A 27,260-nucleotide genomic window follows, 5' to 3' on the forward strand; every position below is an offset into this window, starting at 1 on the left:
AGGCGAAGAAGGAAGTGAGGGAAGCATGGAGAGAGGGAGAGGAAAGAAAGGAGGAAATGTTATAAAGGGAGGGAGAAGGAAGGGAAAGTTAGGAAAGAGGGCATGAGGATCATTGAGGGAGAGTAGGAAAAAGCGTGGAAAAAGTGAGGAAAGGAATGAGGGTTTGGAGAGAGGGAGTGAGGTAGAGGGAGGGAGTGAGGAAAGGATAGAGATTGAAGGAGTAGATGTGGAGTGGAGAGGGAGGGAGAGAGGGAAAGAAAGCAAACAGAATTTAGACTGATAATAGAAAAAATCTTTTTCTCTAAAATTCAGATTTGTATGTATTTCAGGGCCAAATTGTATTTCCCCATTTAAAAGCCAGGAGGCGGAGCTGGGAGAGCTTTCCTCCAAACTCCTCCTGCACTACTCTCCTAAGGTCAGTCACACACAGACACACTCTGCAGTCAGTCAAGCATACAGTATTTAGAGTTGTAGTCTAATTTAATAGCTGAGTGGATAGCTGTACATGTTTTAAAGTGTGTCCCCCAACCCCTCACTGCAGGCCTGTAGAAACCCCATTTGTTTGGACCTGTCCCCCAACCTGCTGCATGGTCGCCTGACCGGGAATAAAGTGGTGAACTGGGACGTTAAGGTAGAGTTTGAAAGAGTGTCTTCCAGCATGTGCATATGTACTCACACATACAGGAATGCATATACACACACATTTGCACACCAGCCACATACACACACATATACACTCTAATGCAAACACACTTGACTCAGACAAACTTGCACATCAATTCCTTCATATATGTATATGCACTCGCTTGTGTGTGTGTGTGTGTGTGTGTGTGTGTGTGTGTGTGTGTGTGTGTGTGTGTGTGTGTGTGTGTGCACCCGCATCTGCTTGTTTACACACACTCGCTCAGTCATATATAAACTCTCTCTCTCTCTTTCTCTCTGTAGGATATGATAAACTGTGTCGGAGGGCTGCCTGTGCTTTTTCCTGTCCTGGAGCAAATGACCTTGTTGACCCCTGACCCCACTGACACCTCTGGGTCAGAGTTCATCACCCCGGATACTGCCACACCTGCTGATGGAGACTGGGTCATACTGCCTTCAAACAGAGCTTCAGGTGTGAACAGTCTACTGCATTTAAACACTGTGTGTGTTTGTACAGATTGCAGAAGCCACATATTGTGCCATTATGTTTACATGTGTTTGTGTGTGTTTTTGTTTGTGTGTGTGTGTGCGCATGGTTCAGAGGCCCGTTTGGAAAAGAATCTCGTAGCCACTTTCCTGTTGGTGATAAAGCACTTTCTCCAGAGACACACAATAAACCAGGAAACGCTGCTGCACTGCCATGGAGTGGCTACACTGGGGGCGCTGCTACAGAAGGTTAAACATTTATTTATCTCTCACTAACACGACACACATCTGTCTCTCTGTCTCTCTCAGTAACTCCTTGTCTGTCTTTGTGTCCCCATGGGATTTCTAATAAGTAGTTCTTAGCTAAAGCTGGTGTGCAGCTTAGTTTTTTCACTGTCCTGGATTAAACACACCTCTTTACCTGACCTTGTCTGTAGTAGTTTTACAGTAAAGCCTTGGCCCAGAGCTACTACCGTTTGGTTTCTGACAACTGACTGAAACCTGCTTTGGCTTTTATTTTATTTTATTTTATTTTATTCATATTTTATTAATTATATATTATGATACCGCTTATACCCTTTATTTATGTGACTATTGAGTCCTGGACTATTGACTGGATGACCAAGAATTTTACATTTTTAAATAGCAACCCTGACTCAAGTAGTTCTCACCAGAGCAGGTTTGGTCCCACCTTGTGAGTCTTGGTTGCTCCCAAGGTTTCTTCCTCCACCTCTGAGAGAGTTTTTCCTTTACACGGGTTGCTTTTGGATTATTCACTTTTTGGCTTACATGTTTTATTTATTTCATTTCTTGTCTTAAGAAAATGTGACTCTACTTGACATGTTTCTGTTTGTGTGTGTGTTCCTGCATATGTGCTTAGCTTCCTGCGTGGCAGGTGGATGTGAGCGTGTTAGTTGCGGTGCAGTTGCTCATTGAGCAGGTGACATTCGAGAAGAACCCACAGCTCCTGCAGCAGCTTCACACACACTTGCTGTTCAACTTCAACATCTGGAACCAAGGAGACTTCCCCCTGCGCATTGGTCAGTGTGTGTGTGTGTGTGTGTGTGTGTGTGTGTGTGTGTGTGTGTGTGTGTGTGTGTGTGAGTGTGTGAGAGAGAGATAAAGAGACAAGAAAATGAAAAGCAATAATCTAAGAATTGAAAATCTTACTGAATTGATTTATGAATGTAGTTTTAATGTAATAAAAAGTTAAACGAGATGGAGAAAAATATTCATACGGTAATCATATTACAGCATACACCAGTGAGCCAAATCTTTTTGACCACCTGCCTAATATTTTGGTGGTCCTCCACATGCAACCAAAACGGTTCACTCAACAAGACCTCTAAAGTTGCCCTGCGGCATCAATACGTCAGAAGCAGATCATGTAGGTTGCAAGATGGTTGCCGCCATGGAAAAGACAACAAGGCTCATTTATAGTATTATCTAATATACAATAGAAGTGTATATACTCTAATTTAATAATAGATCCCACTACTGCAGGTTAATATTGTGAACAGTTGTTGAAGGTACATTATTAAACAGCCCCATATGTGTGTGTGTGTGTGTGCATGAATTGTTTTATTCAGTGTTATGACATGCACTTATTATTTTTGTAATTTGGATTATTGTGTGAACTATGTGGATTTATTTGTAGTTCCACTGTGCATGTTTAGGGTAGTTTAGTGAGTTCAAAGCCTGTGTGTGTGTGTGTGTGTGTGCTCGAGTGTGGATATAGTCAGTATGTGTTCAGTTCTCCTGTGTTAAGAGTGGTGTTTGTCATGGTGAAGGTCACATCCAGTATATGTCCACCGTCATCAAAGACAGCAGGAAGCAGTTCAGGAAGAAATACGGAGTCCAGTTTCTGCTGGACACGATCCGCCTTTACTATGGGTAAGACTACATTTCCCACAACCCTTCACTCCACACACTCTCATGGTGTCAGTGTTCTTGGTGGTATTACTGCGGGCATGCAGAAGAACCTGTTCCAGTTTTACAGCAACAGTTCCTGTCTGTCTTTCTCCTTCCGTCCCTCTATCCTTCTTCCAGCAGTGGGAGCAGGGAGGGGGATCTGAGTGAGGATGACATTCGCACCATTAGAGCATCTCTTTGTGGCCTTCTCAAGTATTACATCAGCAAAGGCACGACCCAGGAAGAGGTCCAGAGCATCCTGGGATACATTGCTGCAATTGGAGATGAGGAGCAGGTAATGTTAGGGTACATGCACATGCTGCACACACACAGGTGCACACACACATCAACAAACAATCCATAATGACTATTCTATAGAACATAAAGACTTTACCTGCTCTGTGCATGAAGCTAATCACATTTCACTAACCATCATCTGTGACGTCTGGAACTAGACTAACTCCAGCAGGAGCGTAGTGTGATCGTAGTGTTGTAGCTAAGCAATTGGGGCCTACTTTGACATCTATTCTTTCATTCTAAACTGTGGAAAACGACAACTTACTGAAAACCTGTTGTTGTTTTGCTGTAGCTGTGCAGCTTGTTGGAGGTTTTGCTCACTCTGCTCCACACGAGTGCGGTACGGGACCAGCTTTTCTTGCTGCTTTTTGAGCCCGGAGCGGCGGACTCCTGCTACGCCCTGCTTCTCAACCACAAGCACTCTGACCGCCTCCGCGAGCTTGTCTTTAAGGTGAGAAACTCTCCACCTTTCACAGTTCGCGCTCTCTCTAAATCTCAGAGAGCTAAACTGCGATGCCTTATAATATATTGTGGTTCAAAGAGTGAGTGTATATATGTATATATATATGTGTGTGTGTGTGTGTGTGTGTGTGTGTGTGTGTGTGTGTGTGTGTGTGTATTTATGCGTATATATACACACTCGCGCGCGCATACACACACACACACACACACACACAAAATTGACATCTTGATAATAATGTGTGTGCAGGTGTTCGAGCGAATGCTGAAGTGTGACCGTGTGTATGAGAAGAATAAGCAGCGGTTGAGGCTGAGGGAGGTGGGGTATTCTGGCCTTACGCTCCTCTTTTCCGACCTTCAGATCACCCCCAGCCTCGTAAAGTGCCTCATCAACCAAGTGCTACACACAGGTTTGATTGTCGACAGATCAATACTGATTTGTAATAAAGCAACCTGCTCCAGCCAGATCTTTCAATATTACCAGAACACAGCAGCATATGTACAAAGTTATCTGTGCGGATCCCCTGTTAAAATAACGCTCACCTAGTGAAACACGAGTATTAAACCTAGAAAACTGTCAAGCTGATTCTTCTTTAACTGTCTGGAGTACTTTGATTGGATCTGGCCTTATGACCTTTTTTCCTGTAACCCCCAGACACTGTGGTGAACTATAAGGACCTGATGGCTCTTTTGCAGCTGACCCATCGGGCCGGACCCAGCATTCGCCTGCTGGTCTGTAAAAGGGTAAGAGGGTCAGATGTTTCTCCTGTCAGAATTGTACTCCACAGAGTATTGCAAAGAAGTTCACATGCACACACACATAGATATGCTCTCTCACTCACTCGGTTACTCGCTCGCGGTCACATAGAACTGCAATGTGGACATATGCACACAATGTGCACACAAACACAAAATTGTATTTAAGCATTACAAAAATTATAGATTAAGTGTAACACATTTGTGTGTGTGTGTGTGTGTGTGTGTGTGTGTGTGTGTGTGTGTGTGTGTGTGTGTGTGTGTAGTTATACTCTCTGCTCCAGTCGCAGCCAGATGCTGCGCTGCAAATTTCCCGGCAGCTGTGTTGGCAGGACACTCTGATGCGAGTGTTGGTCCGGACCCCGGGGACAGATGGGAGCACAGGTTCAGGCCGGGCCGACTCGGCCAGCCTGGGTAGCCTGGAGCTGGGCCGTAGCGGCACGGGAAACAGGCTGGAACCTCCGCTAGACCGCAAAGTGCCATCAAACAGCATGGGGAAGCTAAATGATGAGAGAGACAGCGTTTCGGATAGCAGATCTATGGACAGCCTGGACAACGGAGACATGCTGTCCCTCACTGAGACACCAGGGGACGCTCCATTTAATTATTATGTAAATAAATCCCCAAAGGCCGGGAAAGCCGGGGGCCTGAGTTTGGATCTCTCCCAGATGCACCTATTTGATCAGGGGGACAGCGGGAGCCAGACCCCCGGCAGCATGCCCAGCACACCCTCACCTTTAGAGAACGCCAAGCCTTTCCCTGGAGCTGCAGCTGAGCGAGAAACAACCTCTTCTTTGCTTGATGACAGCTTCCTTTTCAGTGATAATGTCTCTCTGGGAGAGTCTTTTAACAGTGTTGAGGTAAGGTATTCATGTGTTAAACATTAAAGTGAGTGGGACTTTTTAAACTATGTGTAAAGGTAATAAATTGGTAATATTATGTAGTAGGGCTGTACAGTATCGCCAAAAAATTATTTGCACTATATTTTCCATATTATTCAATACTTTGAATTGATCATTATGGGTACTATAAATGTAAAGCCTTAAAGGAATAGTCAGATGATTAATCCAGATGCAGTCCATCAGCCAACCACATTCTGTGCGGAGGTAATCGTGGTTCCAGGTACTCAAAGCTGCATAGAAGAATAAGCTAAATAAATGAATGGAGAATTAAGCTGTTAACATTCAAGAGTGCTCTCTCGAATGCGCTCAGTTGAGCCTTTATCAATTTTGGATAAAGATGGTGAAGGGGAAGGAGGGGAGGTTTTTTCACTGCACTACATCTGGTTAACTAGGGACTAATTCTGCTCTTTCTAATGAAACATGCAGTTTAGCAGTTGTAGAGGTGCTGATGATGTCTGTAATACGCTCAGAGAAGCATAATTAAATTAATGTGGTGAATTATATTATAATTCACCACAGCAATAAACATTGTAACATCACTCAACCATCCTAGGATTGAAAAGCGCACACTCATGTTAAATTTACCTGATTCAAATGTGGCTGGCTGTGTGCATCTGATGTACACCAGTTAATCATGTTGCATCAACACATAAATAAATAATTTTAGAATTCAAACTTAAAGATTATGTTAATATGACATATTCCAACCAATGTTAATTTTATTTAGAATTTATTTGCCTGGGGAAGTTAAGGTCACATAGTGCCACCTAGTGTGTCCAAATTAGGGTTGCAAAAGGGGTGGGAAATAAATTACCGGGAAATTGGGGGCCAGGGAACTTTCCATAGAGATTTTGGGAACTTATTTATTGGAATTAATAGGAAATATTGGTTTTACTCTGATGATATTACTCTTAATATCATCAGATTGTCTGGATGTGAGTGTGTTTAGTAGTAAAATGGAGATGATGCCCTAATCTCTTAAGTGTGCCTTACTTAGTACTTAGTGTGCAGTAGTACTGTAATTCAATTTAATGTGTGCAATAACTCTGGTACAATAATTTTTCATATTTATTGTCACAGTTATTACCAATATGCCACTTCACTGAATTCATATATATATATATATATATGAATTCAGTGAAGTGGCATATTGGTAATAACTGTGATAATAAATATGAAAAATTATTGCACACATTAAATTGAATTACAGTACTGTGTGTGTGTGTGTGTGTGTGTATATATATATATATATATATATATATATATATATATATATATATATATATATATATATATATATATATATATATATATATGGGATCAAGCATTTCTGATTCTGTCTCATTTTCAGCGTGCTGAGGAGGAGCTGTGGCGGATAGTGTTGGAGATTGTGCTGTGCGTGATGTGGCGAGGTGTGGGGGGTTCAGATGATAATGCCTGGCTGGAGAGAGGACAGGTGTTCTCCGCCCTCACCAAACTGGGCACGGTCAATGAACTGCTGCTGCCTGTCGACCACGTTAAACTCAGGTGAGACAGATGCAGAACTGCAGACCCATCAGTAAACAAAACGAAATAATGATGGCAAATTATTTAATTACTGAAACCTATGTCACAAAGCCTGAACAGCTGCAACAGTAGAGTACTATTACTTTTTACAGCTAGGTGTATCATTCCGCGATTGTTTTAGAGATTACTTTGCCCCCACAATGTTCAGTGTAGTTATGACTAACTGCCGTGAGTCGTTAATAAAAACTGCTTTGAATCGAATTGTATTGATTGAACAGTTCACAATACAGCTGCATCGATTCACAAGCATAGAGAGGGACAGCCGTCTAAATTGGCACAAGTAAGACTAGCATTAGCAGTTACTTCTAGAGCCAAGATACACAAAAACAAGGCAGTATTTTAGTTAAGGGTGGTCTCAGTGAGGACATGACCTACAGGCAAAATCAAGGCTGAGGGCAGGCAACATGAATTTGAACAGTGAGCTCGGATTTCATGCATCTTCCTGCCTGTATGCATGCTCTTAATGCTGTCGCCATCAAAAATAGGAACATGAGGCGATGTGCATAAGACGGATAAATGTGCCTCTTCAGATACAGATTTGTTCAGATATAGGTCACTTAAATTTAAGAAATAGGAAATGATTAATAATGTCATGCTCTCTTTCTCTCTCCTTCACCCTCTTTCTCTTCCTACTTCTCTTTCCCTCAGTCTGTTAGAGCGGATGTTGGAGTGGGCAGTAAATGACAACCGTGAGTCCACTGCGGTCACTCTGCCCCAGCACACAGAAAACGCAGTGCGTTTGCTGCACGTGGTACAGGATTTCCTGCAGGCTGAGGGTTTGGTAAACCCAGCGCTGTGGACTGAGAAAGTTCTGGAAGAGACGGTCACGCTGATGGACGGCCTGATGGTGTGGTACACAGCCGGGTCACAGTGGCTACAGCTCTCTCAGGTCGGGCTCAGGCTGCTGCTTGGATTCATGGCGCAACCCGACCCTCAGGTCAGTTAAATTAGGCTGATTAGGTATATTTAACACTCAAAAACCCAGTTGCATACTACTCACCAGTGCGCTAAGGTGACAGGAAGTGATGAGGCAAGTCTGGCGATCTCTGCAGTGCTGTGTTCTCTGCAGTGTGTCAAATAGACACGCAAATAGAAATGCTTCAAAATGACTTGAAATTTCACAAAAACACCTCTCCAAATGTCGTAACCGTGTTCCAGCCAGTGTGATGGGAAACGTTTTACTAGTAGATTGAAGCGTGGGCATAATGGACTGCCCTTAAGAGGCACAAGCAGAAGGTTTTGCCATGGTCCTCACAGCCCCCCCCCTGTGAAAATCTGTGAACCTCAAAAGATCAGGGCATGCAAGACTGCCCAAGAAAATCTGTTAAACAAGAATCGAAAGACTAGCTGTTACAAAAAAAGATAAGCTGTGATGCTTACCAAATGGGGTGCTGCCTCATTGACCATGCAGTACTGACCATGCAGGATGCCCAAACTTTGTCTTTGGGCTTTTCTAAGTTCATCAACTATTCACAGTAACAGGTATTTGGACCAGGGGTGCCCAAACGTTTGCATACCCCTGTATTAGCAAGTGAAAAACGTGTAAAAAAGTGTATCTGTGTGTTAACATGTATGTTTTATGCACCTCTTTTTCTCTCAGGTGTGTGCCATGGCAACAGCCAAGCTGAATGGGATTCTGCAGACGAAGAGTATAGACTCTCAGGATGAAGCATGCTTCCTGCTGGGCCGAGTGGAGGGCATCCTCAGGCGCTCCATCAGTGAACAGAAAGAGGAAACATACTCTTTCCTTGTTCCTCTTCTCCGGACGCTTCTCTCCAAAGTGCATAAACTCCTCTACATGGAGCTCCACCTGCCCTCACTGCCTGACACCAACGGCAGCCCATCTTTCTTTGAGGATTTTCAGCTCTACTGCAACTCTCCCGAGTGGAGGGTCTACCTCGATAAATATGTGAGCATGGTTTTCAGAGTGCATGCAGTCCCAATGATTCCCTCTGGAGAGTTTTAAATACACAGCTGCACATTATCATCACAGTATTTATGTAATAATTATGGTTATCTGGTGTATATTATTACATTTCTCAGTTTTTGTTTTTCTTATTTTTTGTGCCATATTTCTGTCACTTAACTCGTCCCACAGTTTCGAGTTATCGGCACCGTTTCAACTTTAGATAGTTTGATCTGATTGTGGGATTTTGGCTTTTATGCAGCTTTTAGTTCGGACATACGTTTTTCGTTTCCACCTAGCAACCGATTTTTTTCACTGATTTTTTTTTTTTCCCCTTAAAATTCAATTAGATGCAATAGAAAACCTTATGATGATCCGATGATACGATAGATAGATAATACACATGGCAGCTCACTAGCAATCACTTGAGATACCCTAGCAACAACATAGCAACCATCTAGAAATTACCTAGCAACACCCTATCACCCACTATGCAACTCCATAGCACCCAACCAGTACACCATAGCAACCACCATGTAGCTGCAGCCTACCCACTGCCTGGAAGTGGGGATCAACCATTCTGCAGTTGCTTTAGGATATTATATAAATAGTTATAGTATTCAAAAGCTATTAGAACCTTACCAAATGAAGCATATGACATGTATTGTAATTTAATTCTCAGATAAGTGGTGTGCAGATTAGTATTCTAGCTGAGCATTGTTTGACATGTTACTTAAACTTGCTTTAAATACATGTATTTACTGATATTATTCAGTGCTAATGATAAAGTAATGTATCTTACAATCTTTGATGCTGGAGTGCGTCCCCTATGTGGTGGATTTGTAATTGCAGCTGCTGTTCTCTCCACAGATCATCCCTTATATGAAGCAATATGAGATCGAGATATTCAGTCAAGGCCATGAGACCATGGCTTTATACTGGAAGGACTGCTATGAGGCCTTCATGATTAACCTGCACCGCAGAGAGAGAGAAAAGGGCGAGAGCAAGATCCGCTTTCAGGTAACACAGACAGACACGTTTGTGAACAGTGGGCCTAAACTAAACCTCTTAAAAATATAGTTTGTATTTATTTCATCTCTAATCTGACTGGAAATCTGACCATCAGTTTATTCACAGGACTTTACAGATGTAACTTTAGATGCATGTGAACGATTGCATACATTCACAGTATGTTCTGGAATTCATGAACATAACTTTATTAACAGATTTAAGTGTCAGTGTTTTCCACAATGGACTTTCACTTCTGTGAGATGGTGCACAAAAAGCCATTTAGGGACTGCATGTGAGAATGATGGGACTGATCTTGGATTTTGAGGTCTATGTTGTAAAAATCGTGTTTTCAATTTATCAGTTTTACTGTATTTGTATGGATTTTATCACACACACACAACCCAACCCATCAATTGGGATGTTTTACAGTCCTAATTAGACATGCTCTGCTGTTCCAGGAACAGTTTGTGGAGGCGTTTTCCCGCCGCAGCCGGCAGGAGAATCTGCGGTATAACAGCATGCTGAAGCAGATCCACACACAGAACAGTGCCATCCTCAGGCAGTGGAAGGCAGCACGCAGGGAGCTCATGTCGGAGAGAGGACTGTGGGTGGACAAGTGAGTGTTTACTCTAGAGTTGTATATGACTGGTGCAAGCAGCAGGGGGTGTATAGTTAAATCTGTATCCACCACCCACAAACCTGAATATAACATAATAATACGAATAATAAGAATAATAACAACACAAAATGTACAATACAACATACAAAACCTAAAGCTTTGAGACATGTTACATTTTTTATCAGTGGGCTACTACATAAATAAATGCATGTGTTGTCATTTTCGTTCAGATAAGACACTGGTACATAAACACAATATACAATTACTTTCATTGATTAGATAATTGTGTCATGATGTTTAGGAAGCAGAAAGAGATGCACTGGAAGTTATCTAGTGCTGAGAATTACTCCCGAATGCGTCTGAAGCTTGTGAGGAATTATAACTTTGACCCCCACCGAGAGGCTAGTGCTCTGCGTGATAACCTGGGTAAGAACTTTCATATACTTCTGTATTTGCGTCACATAAAGTCACACGTGCATACCTGTGGATGAAGGAAAAAAGAACACCCAGTCACTCAATTTGACCTCTGCCTTTGTAGTAAACACACACACAGTGAGTATGTGACAGTGAGCACACATGCCCGGAGCAGTGCAGTGACAATTGCCAAATGAGTAAGAGTACTGACCAGACAACATGAATAAATGTCTGCCTGTGTGTGTGTGTGTAGGTGTGCAGCAGCAGCAGGTAAACACTGAGTCTCTGCTGTTGGAGGCGGTGAAGCAGGTGAAGGTCAGTGACTTAGAGGAGGAAATACTGGAATTACCAGAGGAGGAACAGAGTGGGAGCACACAGTGAGTAACACACACCCACCTGGCCTGGGCTGTGCCATTTCATCCCAGCGCAGTGACTTATCTTGCTTACTGTCTCTCTCTTTCTCTGTTACCACCTCTCCATTCAGGGCGGATGATGAGGATGCAAGTCAGAAGGAGAAGTTGGTGATGTCGGAGGACTGCGAGCTGGTCACCGTGGTGGACGTGTATCCCGGCCGGTTGGACATCACCACGCACCACATATATTTCTATGACAGCAGTACGGAGAAAGAAGAGGGTGAGGAGGGGGGTCTTTTTTCTTTCATTTTCTTTCAAGAAAGCAGAAAGCAGAGATTTACAAAAATGAATGACAATAAAATAATTAGAAACACAAAGGAAACTAAACTAAATGTGTTCAATTTGCTGTTGGATTTGTATTTGCTGAGGCGGTGGAGGCGGATTTTAGGTCATCAAGCAGTGGAAGGGCTGTTTTATGTTTGTGGCACACACTAGATTGGTACTTTATATGTGTGAGTGGGAGAGTGGGTAGAAGTGTGTGTTTATCTGTGTTGGCTCTGTGCTGTGTGTCTTCCAGGTGTGGGGCAGGACTTTAAATGGCCACTGTCTCAGATCAGAGAGATTCACCTGCGCAGGTACAATCTACGACGCTCAGCACTGGAGATATTCCTCATCGACCAAACAAACTACTTCCTCAACTTCAAGAAGGAGGTCAGGCTACATTCTTTCTCTCTCGCGCGCGCTCGCTCTTTCTTTCTTTCTTTCTTTCTTTCTTTCTCAGCAGGACAGTTAGCAGAGTTAGCTAGCATTAGCTATTTGAAGTGCTGAATTACAGAGTAAGAAATGCAGACTAGAATAACATGGATAAACGTATCACAATACATGATTTTTCAACATCCCTCTCTGTGTTTGATTGACAGGAGCGGAATAAAGTGTACAGTCGGATGCTGCTGCTTTGCTCTCTCTCTCTCCATGGCACTCGCTCTCCCCAGGAGCTTCTTAAGGCCTCCGGACTCACACAGGTCAGTGTCAATGGTAGTCCATCTAGCAGAAAAATAAGCTGAGAATGACTGCGTTTGCAGGTGTTCCTGCACTGTCAAATCTCATGACTCCAGAAACTGCTGTGCTTCTCATACTTCTAGATGATCGATTCCTAGATGAGAGACCTTGGAGGAGTGACATTTACTGTGCTGCAAGTTTTGTTTTTACATTTTTATTTTCCCTCTTCCAGAAATGGGTAAACAGGGAGATCTCCAACTTCGACTATCTGATGCAGCTGAACACCATCGCAGGGAGAACCTACAACAACCTGGCTCAGTATCCTGTGGTAAAGCTACTTGACTCTATACTCTGAAGTCATCAGTTTCCCGATTTTGTTCAGAGTAAATATCAGTTTGTTTTGGTCATCCCTGCAGTTCCCCTGGATCCTGTCAGATTATACCTCAGAGGAGTTGGACCTCTCTGACCCACGAGTGTTCCGAGATCTCTCCAAACCCGTGGCTGTCCTAAACGAGAAGAATGCAAAGGCAGTGAGAGAAAAGTGGGTTTTCATTGTCTTTCATTCTATTTCATTCATGCTGCTTTTGTGGCAGGGGTGCAGATTTGCTCCCCGAGTCGTACATCATATCCCGTCCACAGAGTTTGATTCCAGCTAACCACAGTGATGACCATAATCTGTTAATAGAGTATTTTTGAAATCTTTCAAGTGGCCAGCTCACCAAAACTCCTCCAGTATGCAGTGATAACATACTAACTAGATCCTAACCCCATTGGAATGTTGTGGCAGGACCTTAAACAACAGTTGCTGCTTGAAAATGCACTATTATGTCTGAATCTAAGTAGTTTTGTAAAAAAATAAATAAATAAAAAAACAAACATCTGCTAAAGGCAGAACAATCATAGGTCAGGTTAGTTTAAGTAATTAGAATAAGAATTTTAACATGTAAAAATTATAAACACTGATCATAGTAAAAGGAAAGATTTAAAATGAAAATTGAAAAAGAAGCAAATTCTTCTAAATGCCTAATTCATCTTTGTATGCCTTTGTGAAAACTTGTAAATTATTCTAATAACTGTTAGTATTATTACTAAACCACATATATCAAAATGACGTATTCTCTCTCTCTCTTTCTCTAGATATGAAAGTTTTGAGGACCCTACAGGCACTATAGACCGTTTCCACTATGGCACTCATTACTCTAATGCTGCAGGAGTGATGCATTACCTAATCAGAGTGGAGCCTTTCACCTCCCTGCACATACAGCTCCAGAGTGGCAGGTAACATATCGCTATACCTCCTACTCCTCTTTCTCTTTTTGTCTCTTTTCTTTATCCTTTTTCTCATCTATCCCGATTTCTCTCTCCAATATTTCAGTCCCCAAAAGAATCTGCAGAAATATATAGGGTAGTGTGAGATAACCAGTCGTTTATAATCTGTTAGTGTAGTGGATCCAAGACTTAACTTTCTTTGGTGTTGTAATTTTGATATCCAGCGTGAGGTGAATATGTCCCACTTTTGCGTCTTGGGTCCTCTCAGTGTTTCATCTTATTGGAAGTTTTTGCTTTTGGGTCTTGGTTCTCCTTAAGTGTTTTTTTTTGCCAGTCTCACCCTTGACTGGCTTGAACTCAGTAAAGCTGCTTTGTAACGTAGGATATTGCTCAGACTGCTTTACAAACAAATCTGAATTCTCTCCTCCAGGTTTGACTGTGCAGACAGACAGTTCCACTCCATTCCTGCCACCTGGCAGACACTCATGGATAATCCCAATGATGTTAAAGAGCTGATACCAGAGTTCTTCTACTTCCCAGAATTCCTTGAGAATCAAAATAGTGAGCAATGGTGTACAATTCTACACACTCTAAAAAATGAGTTCTTTAAGCGTTCGTTCTGTATAGAACCATGTCTACCTACAGGGTTCCTCCCACTGGTGGAAAACCTTTTAGTAGATGGTTCTACAGCCTAATGCAAATGTTGACTACCCTGGTCAAATTAGTGGTCACTCTAAAGCATAAGACAAAACAATTAAACATTAAACAAACATTAAACAAAGGCTTAAAAAGTAATAGTGTGGCATTTTTTATTAATAATATCAGAAATATGTAAAATTAAATTATACAGGTTTGACTCTTGTAGATCTTCACCTAGAAAATTTGACCATGTAATTTGACCACAGGCATATTTGACCAGAGGCATATTTGACAGAGGCACATTTGGGGGTATATGGAGTGCATTTTTCTTATTTTGCTCACATGCCTACTCTTTTCTTCCTGCTAGGCTTTGACCTGGGTCGCCTGCAGATATCCAAAGAGCGTGTGAATGACGTGGTGTTGCCAAAATGGGCCAAATCTCCAGAGGACTTCATTTACAAGCACCGCAAAGCGCTGGTGAGGCCATTGCTGACCTTATCATTTCATTTCTTCAATACTGACCTGAATCCGAGGAATCTAGGGAAAGCTGTGTAATTGAATACAGACACAGACTGTGTCCCAATATTCCTTAGCCTCAATCACTTTGTTTTCTTTCCTTTCTGTCTGAACTGAAAACAAAGGAACACAAAAGAACAATTAACATTTGATGTGATTAAAATGGGCATTTTCACTTTTCGCTGGGGAAATCTATTTGTTTCCTTTTCTATGCTTTACACAAAGAAAATTACAGCATGTAGCTTCAAAAAAAGAATCTTCAGCTACACACTAAGAATAGAAGTAAGAAGAGATTATTCGTGCTTTGCTGAATTAAAGACGTTTGATGAATGTGAAAACACTGTTAAACTTCCTAGTCCACGGGCAGTAGTGGCTTATGGTTAGAGCTCCGGGCTATTGATGACAGGGTTGTGGGTTTGATACCCGGGCTCGGCAAGCTGCCACTGTTGGGCCCTTGAGCAAGCCCCCTTCGCCCTCTTTGCTCTCCAGGTACTGGAGTTGACTGCCCACCGCTCTGTGTGTGTGTGTCCAGTATCACAGATGGGTAAAATGCGGAGGACACATAGTATAGTAACAGATACGTGCACCTTTACTTTTACCATACAGTCCATATATGGAAACTAGACTGCAACAACAGCCTGTTTTGGAATCACTGTTTGTCAGACACTGTTTGTCTCACAAAAATAACTCATTTATATATCTTCACCTATTCAGCCTACCACAGTTTACCCCCTGCCTATTTGTACAGCAGTTCTCAGGAGTGTTTCAGCTCTGAGGGTTTTTTCTGAAGGCACATTACAGGGTAGATGGAGCACAATACAGTCAGTCAGGCAGTCAGTCAGAATATAGCTTGTTTATCTTATACAGCCTGGCATGAAGACAATTGTTTAAAAATGAGTTATTACCATTTTTGGAAAAATAAATTCAAACAAAACTGAAAATATAATGTACCAAAATATATAGGATATGTGCCCTTTAAAGTCTCTTACATTTTACTGGGCAAAACTTTACTGTACAGCAGGAGAGCCATCCAAGGGGTACCTCAAATCTCACAAATGTATCTACAATAACTGCACAGTTGCTCACCTGTCAGGGTATTCTGGGATCCAACAGTCTGAAGGTTTTCTAGAAAAAAGATAAGGCTGCAGACATACTTGCATTTCTGCTTTAACTCTTGATTAAACCAATTTTAGGCATGTAGTAATAGGACAGTAACATTTTTACGTGTGTGTGTGTGTGTGTGTGTGTGTGTGTGTGTGTGTGTGTGTGTGTGTGTGTGTGTGTGTTTTGCATATGCGTACTTGTGTCTCAGGAATCAGAGTACGTTTCAGCCCATCTGCATGAGTGGATCGATCTGATCTTCGGTTATAAACAGAGAGGCCCAGCTGCTGTGGAGGCCCTCAACGTCTTTTACTACTGCACATATGAAGGTAGAGGACAATGCTAACACTATACTACACTGAATCATGCTGTGTATGTGTATATGTACATTAATATACACAGGCACTGTAACGAGGCAGAGAACGGATCAAATTAGCTCACTTCATAGCCAAAAAGGAAGGATGTTGTGAAGAAATTGTAATGTTTTTAAGTGGTTAAATAACACTGTACTGACTTTCAATATATTTACACAACACCACCCTCTAATGTGTCCAGTGGCCACTGCACCCATGTTTTTTTGTTTGTTTGTTTGTTTTTTTTTTCATTTTCATATGCTGCTGTGCATTGGGCCTTTTTGAGGGTACATGAACTAAACAGTGAAGTCTCTTAGACTGAAAATAATGATGTGATGTGGTGCAACAATGACTGGACATAAGGATATGTGTGAGCTTCCCGACAACACGCGTTTGTTTCTCTTGTAGGCGCTGTAGATCTGGACGCCATTACAGATGAGAAAGAGAGAAAAGCTTTGGAAGGAATGATCAGCAACTTTGGCCAGACGCCCTGCCAGCTGCTGAAGGTTTGTCCAACAACTTTCAACTTTTGACCAAACGGTAGAGCAGCCTGGCTAACTCTTACACAGACTCATCCTGTGTTAGTCTGGAATATCTAAACTTTCACACCAAATTGCATAGTTGTATCTCTCTTGTTTTTATGAGTAGGAGCCCCATCCTGTGCGTCTGTCTCTGGAGGAGCTGGAAAAGAGGAAATCTCGGTTGGATTCATGCCCACTCAACGTATTCGAAAACCTAACTGAACTCAAGTCATTCTTTGTGGAGGTGAACTAATTATTATTATTATTATTATTATTATTATTGATTTTCTATCTTCCTCTTCTTCTCCTTCTTCTTGTGAAGTCCTAAAATACATTCTCTATTTCTCTGTTGTGTTTTTAGGGCATCAGTGATAATTGTGCCCTGGTGAAAGCTCTTGTTCCCAAGAACCAGTCCCACTCCTTCATCTCTCAGGGCAGTCCAGACACGCTGGTGAGTCTGACCACCATTAGCTATGTTTTGCCGACTGAATCACTGATTAAATGTAAAATCATGCGGTCATATCAGCTTGGTAATATTATAATGAAGCCATATGGCTTATATAATGTACTGTAAAAAGGATAATGAGGTGCCTCACTGTTGTACACCAATGAGTAAAAAATGTTATGTTATGACAATGCATAGATAAAGTGAGTGTTATTAGATTACAGCCAATAACAGTTTCACAGTGCAACAGTGCAGCTCATAATTTCACAGTATAAAAATAAATAAATAAAAATGCCATGCTACACAAAAAAAATACAGTTTATAGGTTAAATGGGTCTCTGATGAAGAATGTCTCAGGTTCGTTTGGTTGACTTTTTCAGGTAACGGTGAGCCAGAATTGTCTGATAGGAGCTCACGGCTGGCTGCCTTACGACAAAACCATCTCCAACTACTTCACTTTCATCAAAGACCCCACAGTCGCCAGTCCGAAGTAAGTGTTTATCTCCATGTGGATCCTTCTCTGAATGGGTAGGACAAATAGTATTAGACACAATTCTGCATTGTGTGCATTTTGTTGGTGACCACTGGCCTACACCCAATCAAAAAGACACCCCTTAATAGCAACTGCAGCTTTAACATTTTTGTGTAATGTGTCTTACTCTCTGTCTCTGTAGGACACAGCGGTTTCTGGCTGGGCCTTTCTCTCCTGGTGTGGAGGTCACTGCCAGGCTGTTTGTGATTTCTCATGATGGAAAGCTGCTCTTTAGTGGAGGACACTGGGACAACAGCCTGAGAGTGACCTCACTGCTGAAAGGCAAAACTGTGGGACAGTACATCCGCCACATGGGTAAGTGAACATACATGCACAATTTAAACCACTTGTAGTTTTTAACGTCTGACAGTAGTAACCGTGGATTTAAATCCAGTAATCCAGATTCATGTAGATATGATTTCTTTATAAACCATTTCTTTAAACATTGCCTCATGCTTGCGTTGTCTGTAGTGTGTATCATCTACAGTCATGCACATCTCTCCCTCTACAGATATAATAACCTGTTTGTCCACTGATTACTGTGGGATCCACTTGATCTCTGGGTCCCGGGACACTACATGCATGGTGTGGCAGGTGCTGCAGCAGGTAAGTCTGAGGAGGTGGAACTACAGATTTACACACAGGTTTGGAATTCTAATATTCAAAGCAACAGCATGAGTTTGAGTGCTCGTATGTGATTCCTTTCATAAGTATGGTTTTTAATTTTGCACAGTCCTCAAAAACAATGTTACCACTAAATATAGGTTAAAGTTTAAGTATTTATAATTGAAGTGTATAATACTTGTTATTAGGAATCCTCTAGACAAAATAAACTTAAACATAAATATTTTCTGCACATTTTCGAGATAATCCTATTGTACATGATATATTAAGTAAATAAACAGTAATTCTCAAGTTATGCTCAAATAGTTGTCATTTAACTTGTAAATTGTGTCAAATAGACAAAAAACAAAAAAAATGCATGGTCATATTCAGACACTTGACATGTACCTATAGGGACCTCCCATTTCTCTTGATTATCTTTGAGATGTTTCTACATCTTGATTAGAGTCCACCTGTGGTAAATTCAGTTGATTGGACATGATTAGGAAAGACGCCCACCTATCCATAGAAAGTCTCACAGCTGACAATGCATTTTGGAGCACAAACTAAGCCATGAGGAGGAAAGGACAGGATTGTGTGGAAGATCTGGAGAAGGCTGCAAAAAGGAGAAACTGCAGCACTCCACCAATCTGGGCTTTAAGGTAGAGTGTCCAGATAGAAGCCTCTCCTCAATTAAAGACACATGAAAGCCAACCTAAAGGACTCTTAGACTGTGGGAAACCAGATGCTCTGGTCTGAGGAAAACAAGATTGAACGTGGGGGGGTAACTGTTAATTACTTGCCCAATGCCATCCCTACAGTGAGGCAGTGGCAGCACCATGCTGTGGGAGGTTTATTGCAGCTGGTACAGGGAGACTGTCCGGGTTAGAGAGACACACAAAGCTGAATGGAGCAAAGTACAGAGACATTCTCTGCATGCTCGGGACCTCAGACTGGGCTGAAGATTTACCTTCCAACAAGACAGTGACCCTAAGCACACTGCTTAGACAACACAGGATTAGCTTGGGGACAACTCTGTAAATTTAATTGAGTGGCCCAGCCAGAGCACTGACCTGCACCCAATCGAACTTCGCTAGAGAGGCCTAAAAATGGCTGTCCACTGATGACCCCATCCAACCCGACAGAGCTTGAGAGGGTCAGCAGAGAAGAATGTCATACACAATTCATATCATACACATTTTATTTGTCATTGCTCTGTTTTTATGTGGATGCCAGAATTAACGGCCCCTGGCTTAAGTGCTGAACTGCAAGCAAAACACCCACCTAAAGATGCGCTTTGTGAAAAGCTGTTGGGAAACTCGCACCTGGTTGTCTGTGACACAACTTACTGTCCCATATCTACAATAACCTGAAGTTGCTATATTTATTAACCTGTACTACACTGTTGTGAACTACTGCTGATGGTATATACTGTGGACAACGAACATATTTCACCAAATCATTTTCAATTAAGGAATGAAAATGTGTGTATGTTTGTATAGGGTGGAGCTCCAGTGGGTTTGAGCCCTAAGCCGCTGCAGGTACTGTATGGACACACAGACGAAGTGGTGAGCGTGTGTATCAGTACAGAGCTGGACATGGCTGTTTCTGGAGCACGGGTATGTTTTTTTTAGATTTGTATTTTTTCAATCACTTGCAGACACCGGCACACTCTATCAGGAATTTAATGTAGTATGAATATACTGTGTGTCATTTTTTTTACAGTCCAATATTGGTGGAAATTTCACCCTGTATGAATTCATGACCTTTTAATGCTTGTGTGTGTGTGTGTATAGGATGGCACAGTAATCATACACTCAGTGCGGAGAGGTCAGTACATGCGTTCCCTTCGGCCCCCCTGTGAGAGTACGCTACCTGTGTCCATTCCACACCTGGCTGTGTCCTGGGAGGGACACGTGGTGGTGCACACCTGTGTGGAGGGAAAAGCCACGCTGAAGGTGAAGGCGCATACAAAAACACACATTCTCTGTTTATAGCTGCTGGATTATTAGAAAGGTTATGATTTTGGTGCCTTTAATGGTTTGGTTAAAATAACTGGTAACACTTGATTTTAATGGTCCCCTTTAAGTGATTTGTGATCAGATTAATTTTATCTAGCATTCGCTTAATTCAGCTTTAAATGAAATTTGATATATTCTGTTAATTTATCCCAGAACCTTACCTTTACTCCGTTGAGAATCAACAGATAGATGAGCATCTGTAGATAGTCTATAGGGAATTATTAAAACCTAAGCGTCTAATTAAATGTGATAAACAGAAATGGTATTGTTCCTCATGCAGAAGTCTCCCAGGGTCTCTATGTGGGTCTGCACTTTAGTTCCGCAAAGAGATCCAAATTTTTGTTTTTTACATACTTTTGTTTTATAGTAGATACAGAATTATCATTATTAGTATTATTGTTTGTATTTGTGTATTTGAGTGTTGTTTATTTTTGGTGTTGTTTAATTTATATGGCTTTATTGTTTTTTATCTCACTGTAAACCACCTAGTACCATTCATACATTTAAAAAGCACCTCTATGTTAATAAGGTATAATATTTTTGTATATCAATTGTGAATCTATAGACACACTATAGTGAGTATTTAGCATATTCATTTTCTGTTTCACATTTTTTCTTGAATTGATTGCATTGCATGCACATTCAATACAGAACCTCTGTCTCTGTCTCTGTCTCTCTCTGTGTGTGTGTGTGTGTGTGTGTGTGTGTGTGTGTGTGTGTGTGTGTGTGTGTGTGTGTGTGTGTGTGTGTGTATAGGATAAAAATGCACTTCACCTGTACTCTGTGAATGGGAAGTACCTGTGCAGTGAGCCTCTGAAGGAGCAGGTGACTGACCTGTGTGTGTCGGGAGAATACATTGTCATGGGCAGTGAACAGGGCTTCCTGTCCATTAGAGATTTATACAGGTAAAATGGCCTTTACTTTGTCTTCAACAACGTTGTGTGCGTGCTCTAATTTACTGTATGATATTCATTCAGTATGTAAATGTGTTTTAATGTTTGTTTGTTTTTCTTTTTGATACCAACACCATCCCTGTTGGTTGCTGTGGCAGCCTGGCACTGTGTGTGTCTCCCATGGCGATGCGGGTGCCGATTCGGTGCGTGTCTGTGACGAAAGAGCAGTCACATGTGCTGGTTGGGCTTGAAGATGGAAAACTGATCTTGGTGGGGGTGGGAAAACCGACGGAGGTAAAAAACTCCTTCAGGAACTACATTACCCAGAGGATGCACGGATCACCCCTAATGAACACACTCAGAATGCACGCACAAACACACCTGCTGCAGCCCTAGCTATAAGATGAGATATTAAAAAGACACATACACTCACACTTACACCAATGAGAGGTAATCACACACACACACACACACACACACACACACACAGACGGCCAGAATACTGGCTACTTAGTTCAGCGACAAAATTCTCACACTTGCACACTCACATGCACACACAACCTTCTCATCTCCTTTGCACCTGGTGGTTTCATGTGACTGGTATCTGGACTGTAAACTGACGAGGTTTGAACCATGAGCATTTGCGCTTGACTGGTTCACTTCTGGGTTAGTCAGACTGAATTCTAGCATGGAGAGCAAATCTTACTAACCAGCTGATATTCAACAACCAAAACCTTATATTGCTACTTATTATTCCTGTTCTATTCAAAATATCGCAATCAAAATTCAGCTGATAATTCACGTACACCAGTAGTCAATGTTTAGCAAATGCTAACACTTTATTTAAAAGTCCCCTATCATACAAAACTGAATTCCTCTTGCCCCTGTTCCTCCTTTTGAGATACAAAGGTTGAAGTCAAATGTACATTTTTATGTGATATTTATGTAACATATGTAATATTATATATTTAAATATCATAATGTACAGTTTACTCTTCTATTTTGAAATCACTGCTTCAATGATGTTCCATGATTTTTGGCCTATTCAGCTTTTTGAGCGAGGCACAATATAGGGCAGTCAGTCACAACAGAGCTCATTTCTACAATAGGTGTCTTAAAGGCGCAGTAACCTAAACAGCTGGTTTAATTTTAAGACATAAAGAGAAACCACTTATAATGGCTCTGATGGGAAAATATGTAACCTTGTACCAATCTAGGATCTGGGCTCTAGATGTGTGTTCGAAGAAAAACTTGTCAAGAGTCTCAGGTTTGGTTGTCAAAATTGTAGATTTGTAGAGGCGTGTGCATTCACACGTGTGTAACATCTGCCTGAAATATCACTCAGCCCATTGGCTAAACTGTTTAAATGACATCTTTGTGTATTTACATTTGCATTTCTGTATGGATGACCCCTATCCACACATGATCCTGATACTCTGCACATGAAACGGCCAGGTGAAAACAAGGTTACCACACTTGACCGTTCAAAAAACATGCGCATATTCCAACTTTTGGGCTTACACAATCCTAGAAAATCCAGGTGAATAGAGGGTGAGCGTGCTCACCATACTGTAAAAAAGTACTGAAAGTAATGTGTTATAAGTACTGAAAATGTTGCCAAGGATCATAAACCCATTGTCGTGTGAACATTTGCCTTGTGGTTTTGTGGATGGTGTTGTTAATGAACATTGTTTACCAAAGGTATGTAGTACAAAGGTGAATTCATAGGTTTGCAGTGAAGGTCAGCTTCATCTTGGCCAGGGCAGAAGTGGACTTTTGGGTCAAAGGTTAAGCCTTGAACTGACTCAGTTAACTTTGCTAACCTGTGAATTCAGCTTTGTAGTGCATGACTCTTTTTCCATTGACTCAAACCTCATGTAAGTAACAGATTATACTGTTCTACTGTATCTAACCACAGCATACCCCAGTGAATTTTAGCACTACTAACAGAGTAGTTGTACTACTAATAATAGTAATTATAAGGGTTGTTGTAATGTTGTCGTTCAACTAATGCCTTTTTACCAAAGGATTACCTCTTAATTTAAGCAGCTGTAGGAGAAGCACTGATGGTTTAAACCCTAATGGACAAATAAGAATTTGCGCTTATGGCCAAGCTGGTTAGGATTCACTCAGATTTTCTGTTTGCATGTGACTGAAACAGAAATATGAAACAGAAATGAAACAGAAATATGATTTGTGAATGATTGCCATCCACTCATCTTAACCTACATTAAACTGTCAAATATTTGGAGACACTTGGATTTTCAAATAGTTTTTAATATAGAAGTTTTTTTCAGTCTTTAAAGATTGTAGAAACCAGCTTACCATCTTAGATTTGCTTTTCAATGCCTCATAAATCAGAAACTTTATTTCTGTCGTATTACTGTGCTAAGTAATATGAGCAATAAATCCCACAGTTGAAAGATCTGATATGCTTCTAGGTGGAGATTTAGAGAGCCAAATAGCCATATAGATCGTTCCCCCCACCAAATTTTTATAAAAAGGCAAAAACACGTTTTGTTTTGTTAAACACACCTTCGAATAAACCAAAGAATCATTACTGATTTCATACTGCTATAAACTGACTACTCAAAGGTTGCACCTTGTTTTCTTTGAATTTGCATTTTATATCTAAAGACACTCTATCTCAGAAACTAGCCTAAACTTTTGTTTAAACTATTTCCTCTGCAATATTGGCATTTTTTTTTTCTAAAAGTATTGAGCAACTCTGAGCTGGTCAGTCAGAATGTTATCTTAGATCTAGTGAATTGAGGCAGGTTGAGCTGTTGAGATCTACCCATGTTTTATTTCCAGTTGTTGAAATAAGAACCTGGTTGAACAAAAGTATTATCAATAATGACCTGAACATGAGTGTTGTAACATTTGCCCATAGAGATTACAAACAGCTATTTTATTACACCAAGGAAAACATGACGACATCAGAAGCATTTCATTATCAGCCAATATTTGTCTTCTCGCTAATGTAAAGATTGGACAGATTTTTTTTTTATATTTCAGCAAGATTTAAAACAATATTTTTATACAAGCAACCAATAGACATAGAAACTTGGTTTCAATCACCCGCTGTTTAAAATAATTCAACAACTTTACAAGTCTTGATGAAAACATTTATTTTGATCTGTCTGAATACTGTGAAAATTTGCGTATGATGTTTTTATGAGAATAAGAGAAGCGTGTTCTGCTTACCATAGTGGCTGGAACGTTACATATACTCATCATAGTCATAGATGTCATGGCAATTTTGGGCTTTCAGCAATTTCTTTGAACTGTACTTTTTTTGAGTGTACAACCTTTAATACATATAAAAAACACTACAGCTGGTAGCTTCTCTGTGCTCATATATGAGAAGTCTGTTTTACAGCATTTACTAAAACGACTAAAACACAGCACACACTATGCCAGATAAGGCAAAGATTGTGTTGTTGGGCCACAGTGACAAAGGGATGTTTAGATGAGGAGTAAAGGTGAGGAATTTACCCTCAAGAGCAGGTGAGCAGTTACATCATGCTCTGGGACTGTTTCACTGCAGTTTTGTGGAATAATGAAGGAGGATTACCTCAGTACTCCTCAGCATAACCTCAGTACTCCTCAGCATAACCTCAATCCATCAGCTAGGCAGTTGGAACTTGGACACAGTTGGTCCAAGCACACATCAGTGGTGACTGTGGAATAGGTAAAGCAGGGTAAGGTTAGGCTTTGGTGGAATGTGCTGGAGATTTGGGTCCATTCCAGGGAACCGAAGCCCCAGAAAATAAAACAGTCAATGAAAGCTTAAAATTGCTATGATACCTCTCTCTATCATATTTATCTGTAAAGTCAGTCGAGGTAGATCATCTCATTTGCTAAAAATCAGCTCCATCATTTTCATATCAGTGATCTCAAAACAAAGCCAATAGCATCCCCAAACATTTGACAAGCAGAGTGATTTCATAAACCAGCTACTTTATTCATTTTACTCACTGTAGATGCCCTCTTGAATGATACTAACCTCTGAATCAGTGAAGTGCACATGGACTAATATTCACTCATTGATCATTTATTATTATTTTTTTCTTCCCTCACGTTCTTTATCCTTCACTGCTCTGTCCATTTGTCTCCTCTCCTCCTCCTTTCCTCCCTTCATTATAGATGCGCTCTGGCCAAATCACAAGGAAACTCTGGGGCTCCAGTAAACGCCTGACCCAAATCTCGTCTGGAGAGACGGAGTATCCCACCCAAGAGCACCTCTGACCCCTAAGCACCCCCCCACCACCACCTCCCCCACCTCCCTTACTGCCCTATCAATCAACACAGTCTACCAATCAGGGGGAAGCAGCATGCTTGATTGGATAAAGGTTCTTCTCTACCTGCTGTCTGAAAAGGAAACTAAAAAAAGGACACCAGGGTTTCTTGATATTAAAGTGATCGTTTGGGAGGGAGGGGATAAATTTTTGCTAGCTTATTCCAATTGTAGTCGATCAGCCAAGACATGTTTGGTGTCTGAAGTTTACATCTTTAGTTTTACACTAGAGCTACTAAACTAATGTGGCTGTAATGAAACAAGTAATGAATGCTTGCACGGACAATATCTGTAATAGGTTTGGGTTTCTTGCATTATATCTGACATCCTGTTAGAGATAACAACTTGACACAGTTTGAACTTGCTGTTAGTAAAATCCTAGACTGGTCCATTATTGGTTAGCTGCAATTAAAGAGCTAAACAAACTAAAGAAGCAAACATGCCGACACCAAACATATCATGGCTAAACAGCATTTGGGGTGCGGAATATGTACACATTTAGTTTTGGGCCAAACCATCGCTTTCAGTGTAGTTTTTGTACATGTAAAGTCTTAATGTGTTCATTGATCAGTGGTTGGCTCAGTGCAGGCGCTGTTGTCCAGCTGCATGTGTCCGATTTAAATACCCCCCCCCCCCCCCAACTGCTTGACCCCTTTATCATTGACCACCTGTCCTTCCACTCAGCCACTTATCACATAGATTCATCATTAAAGAAATAGATTGGCAAAAATGTATCTAAAAATGACCCCCTAACCTTAAATGTAGTTGATTAGTCACATGTTTGGTATCTGAAGCTTGTTTCTTTCGTTTTGTACTGGAGCTTTAGGCTCATGTACCTCACAGTTAACTGAAGCTTATACTTTGCCTCACATTTTCATAGATAGCAGTCTTGTTTGAGATAATGCGGTTTACACAGGGCTAATTGGTGGAATTGGGCTTATATTACTATACATAACATAACATTTAGCCTTAAAGTCCCAGTACAAATGAAAGAAAACAACCTGTAAACAGCGAATCTTTTGTCTACTGCAATTGAATTTGCCAAACTGTCACTTTAACACCACTGCCCATTAGTCACTACAAGAGTATCCCATTACATTTATTTTAAGTGGCCTTTTTATATGTGTGTGTGTGTATGTGTGTGTATGTGTATGTGTATGTGTGTGTGTGTGTGTGTGTGTGTGTGTGTGTGTGTGTGTATATATATATATATATATATACAGCCTTTCAGTTCTATTCACACGCACAGTGGAGTGATGCACTGGGGTTACTGAGATGTGAACATTTTTACAGGATACACAGAGACCGATAATAGAATGCAAAATTCACAGTAGCTCAATACATATTGACCATGGTAGTAAGGAACACACACACACACACACACACACACACACACACACACACACACACACTGTGTGTACATACTAAGACTAAACACAGTGTGTGTGTCTATGTGCGAACACATTTTTCTTTGTTGTTGTTGTTTTGTTTTTTGACTAACTGTTGAATGTGCTTTTGATTATTACTTGAATTCTAGAGTATTTATTTAATGAAGATTAATCAGTGATTTTTAATATTGTTGATAGGATTGCAGCCGCAGTACCACGTGTCGTTCTCTTCTTTCCGTAAAGCTCTGGGGGAAAACACTACAGCTCATATCAGAGGGGGAAGGTATTGAAGGGCTTCATTAGTGCTAACTGTAAGCAATATAACCCCACATATGCTAAAGGCACATTCCACTTTTGA

The 27,260-nt window shown here is 41.1% G+C and overlaps 1 protein-coding gene across 5 annotated transcripts in view; it reads left to right on the forward strand.

Annotated features, from left to right (window-relative positions):
• Nucleotides 1-27,260, forward strand: part of nbeal1 (neurobeachin-like 1) — an 83,919-nt gene that overhangs the window by 54,515 nt on the left and 2,144 nt on the right. For all 5 annotated transcript variants that reach the window (XM_072684015.1, XM_072684014.1, XM_072684013.1 and 2 more), the window contains 38 exons: nucleotides 330-415; nucleotides 542-631; nucleotides 946-1,114; nucleotides 1,244-1,377; nucleotides 2,009-2,168; nucleotides 2,919-3,021; nucleotides 3,178-3,334; nucleotides 3,629-3,787; nucleotides 4,046-4,205; nucleotides 4,451-4,539; nucleotides 4,818-5,411; nucleotides 6,805-6,980; nucleotides 7,668-7,956; nucleotides 8,620-8,928; nucleotides 9,796-9,945; nucleotides 10,395-10,552; nucleotides 10,857-10,981; nucleotides 11,223-11,346; nucleotides 11,454-11,602; nucleotides 11,900-12,033; nucleotides 12,243-12,344; nucleotides 12,554-12,649; nucleotides 12,738-12,862; nucleotides 13,459-13,599; nucleotides 14,021-14,151; nucleotides 14,597-14,706; nucleotides 16,058-16,175; nucleotides 16,608-16,705; nucleotides 16,848-16,964; nucleotides 17,082-17,171; nucleotides 17,546-17,655; nucleotides 17,840-18,012; nucleotides 18,209-18,303; nucleotides 19,803-19,919; nucleotides 20,097-20,258; nucleotides 21,078-21,226; nucleotides 21,373-21,508; nucleotides 25,364-27,260. The exon at nucleotides 25,364-27,260 is cut by the window's right edge and continues 2,144 nt beyond it. In XM_072684015.1, coding sequence (XP_072540116.1) covers nucleotides 330-415; nucleotides 542-631; nucleotides 946-1,114; nucleotides 1,244-1,377; nucleotides 2,009-2,168; nucleotides 2,919-3,021; nucleotides 3,178-3,334; nucleotides 3,629-3,787; nucleotides 4,046-4,205; nucleotides 4,451-4,539; nucleotides 4,818-5,411; nucleotides 6,805-6,980; nucleotides 7,668-7,956; nucleotides 8,620-8,928; nucleotides 9,796-9,945; nucleotides 10,395-10,552; nucleotides 10,857-10,981; nucleotides 11,223-11,346; nucleotides 11,454-11,602; nucleotides 11,900-12,033; nucleotides 12,243-12,344; nucleotides 12,554-12,649; nucleotides 12,738-12,862; nucleotides 13,459-13,599; nucleotides 14,021-14,151; nucleotides 14,597-14,706; nucleotides 16,058-16,175; nucleotides 16,608-16,705; nucleotides 16,848-16,964; nucleotides 17,082-17,171; nucleotides 17,546-17,655; nucleotides 17,840-18,012; nucleotides 18,209-18,303; nucleotides 19,803-19,919; nucleotides 20,097-20,258; nucleotides 21,078-21,226; nucleotides 21,373-21,508; nucleotides 25,364-25,465 — 5,687 coding nt within the window. In that variant the 3' untranslated portion in view covers nucleotides 25,466-27,260. The remainder of the gene's footprint in view (nucleotides 1-329; nucleotides 416-541; nucleotides 632-945; nucleotides 1,115-1,243; nucleotides 1,378-2,008; nucleotides 2,169-2,918; nucleotides 3,022-3,177; nucleotides 3,335-3,628; nucleotides 3,788-4,045; nucleotides 4,206-4,450; nucleotides 4,540-4,817; nucleotides 5,412-6,804; nucleotides 6,981-7,667; nucleotides 7,957-8,619; nucleotides 8,929-9,795; nucleotides 9,946-10,394; nucleotides 10,553-10,856; nucleotides 10,982-11,222; nucleotides 11,347-11,453; nucleotides 11,603-11,899; nucleotides 12,034-12,242; nucleotides 12,345-12,553; nucleotides 12,650-12,737; nucleotides 12,863-13,458; nucleotides 13,600-14,020; nucleotides 14,152-14,596; nucleotides 14,707-16,057; nucleotides 16,176-16,607; nucleotides 16,706-16,847; nucleotides 16,965-17,081; nucleotides 17,172-17,545; nucleotides 17,656-17,839; nucleotides 18,013-18,208; nucleotides 18,304-19,802; nucleotides 19,920-20,096; nucleotides 20,259-21,077; nucleotides 21,227-21,372; nucleotides 21,509-25,363) is intronic.

This window comes from Salminus brasiliensis, chromosome 7 (assembly GCF_030463535.1).
Source record: "Salminus brasiliensis chromosome 7, fSalBra1.hap2, whole genome shotgun sequence".
NCBI classification, from domain to species: Eukaryota; Metazoa; Chordata; class Actinopteri; order Characiformes; family Bryconidae; genus Salminus; species Salminus brasiliensis.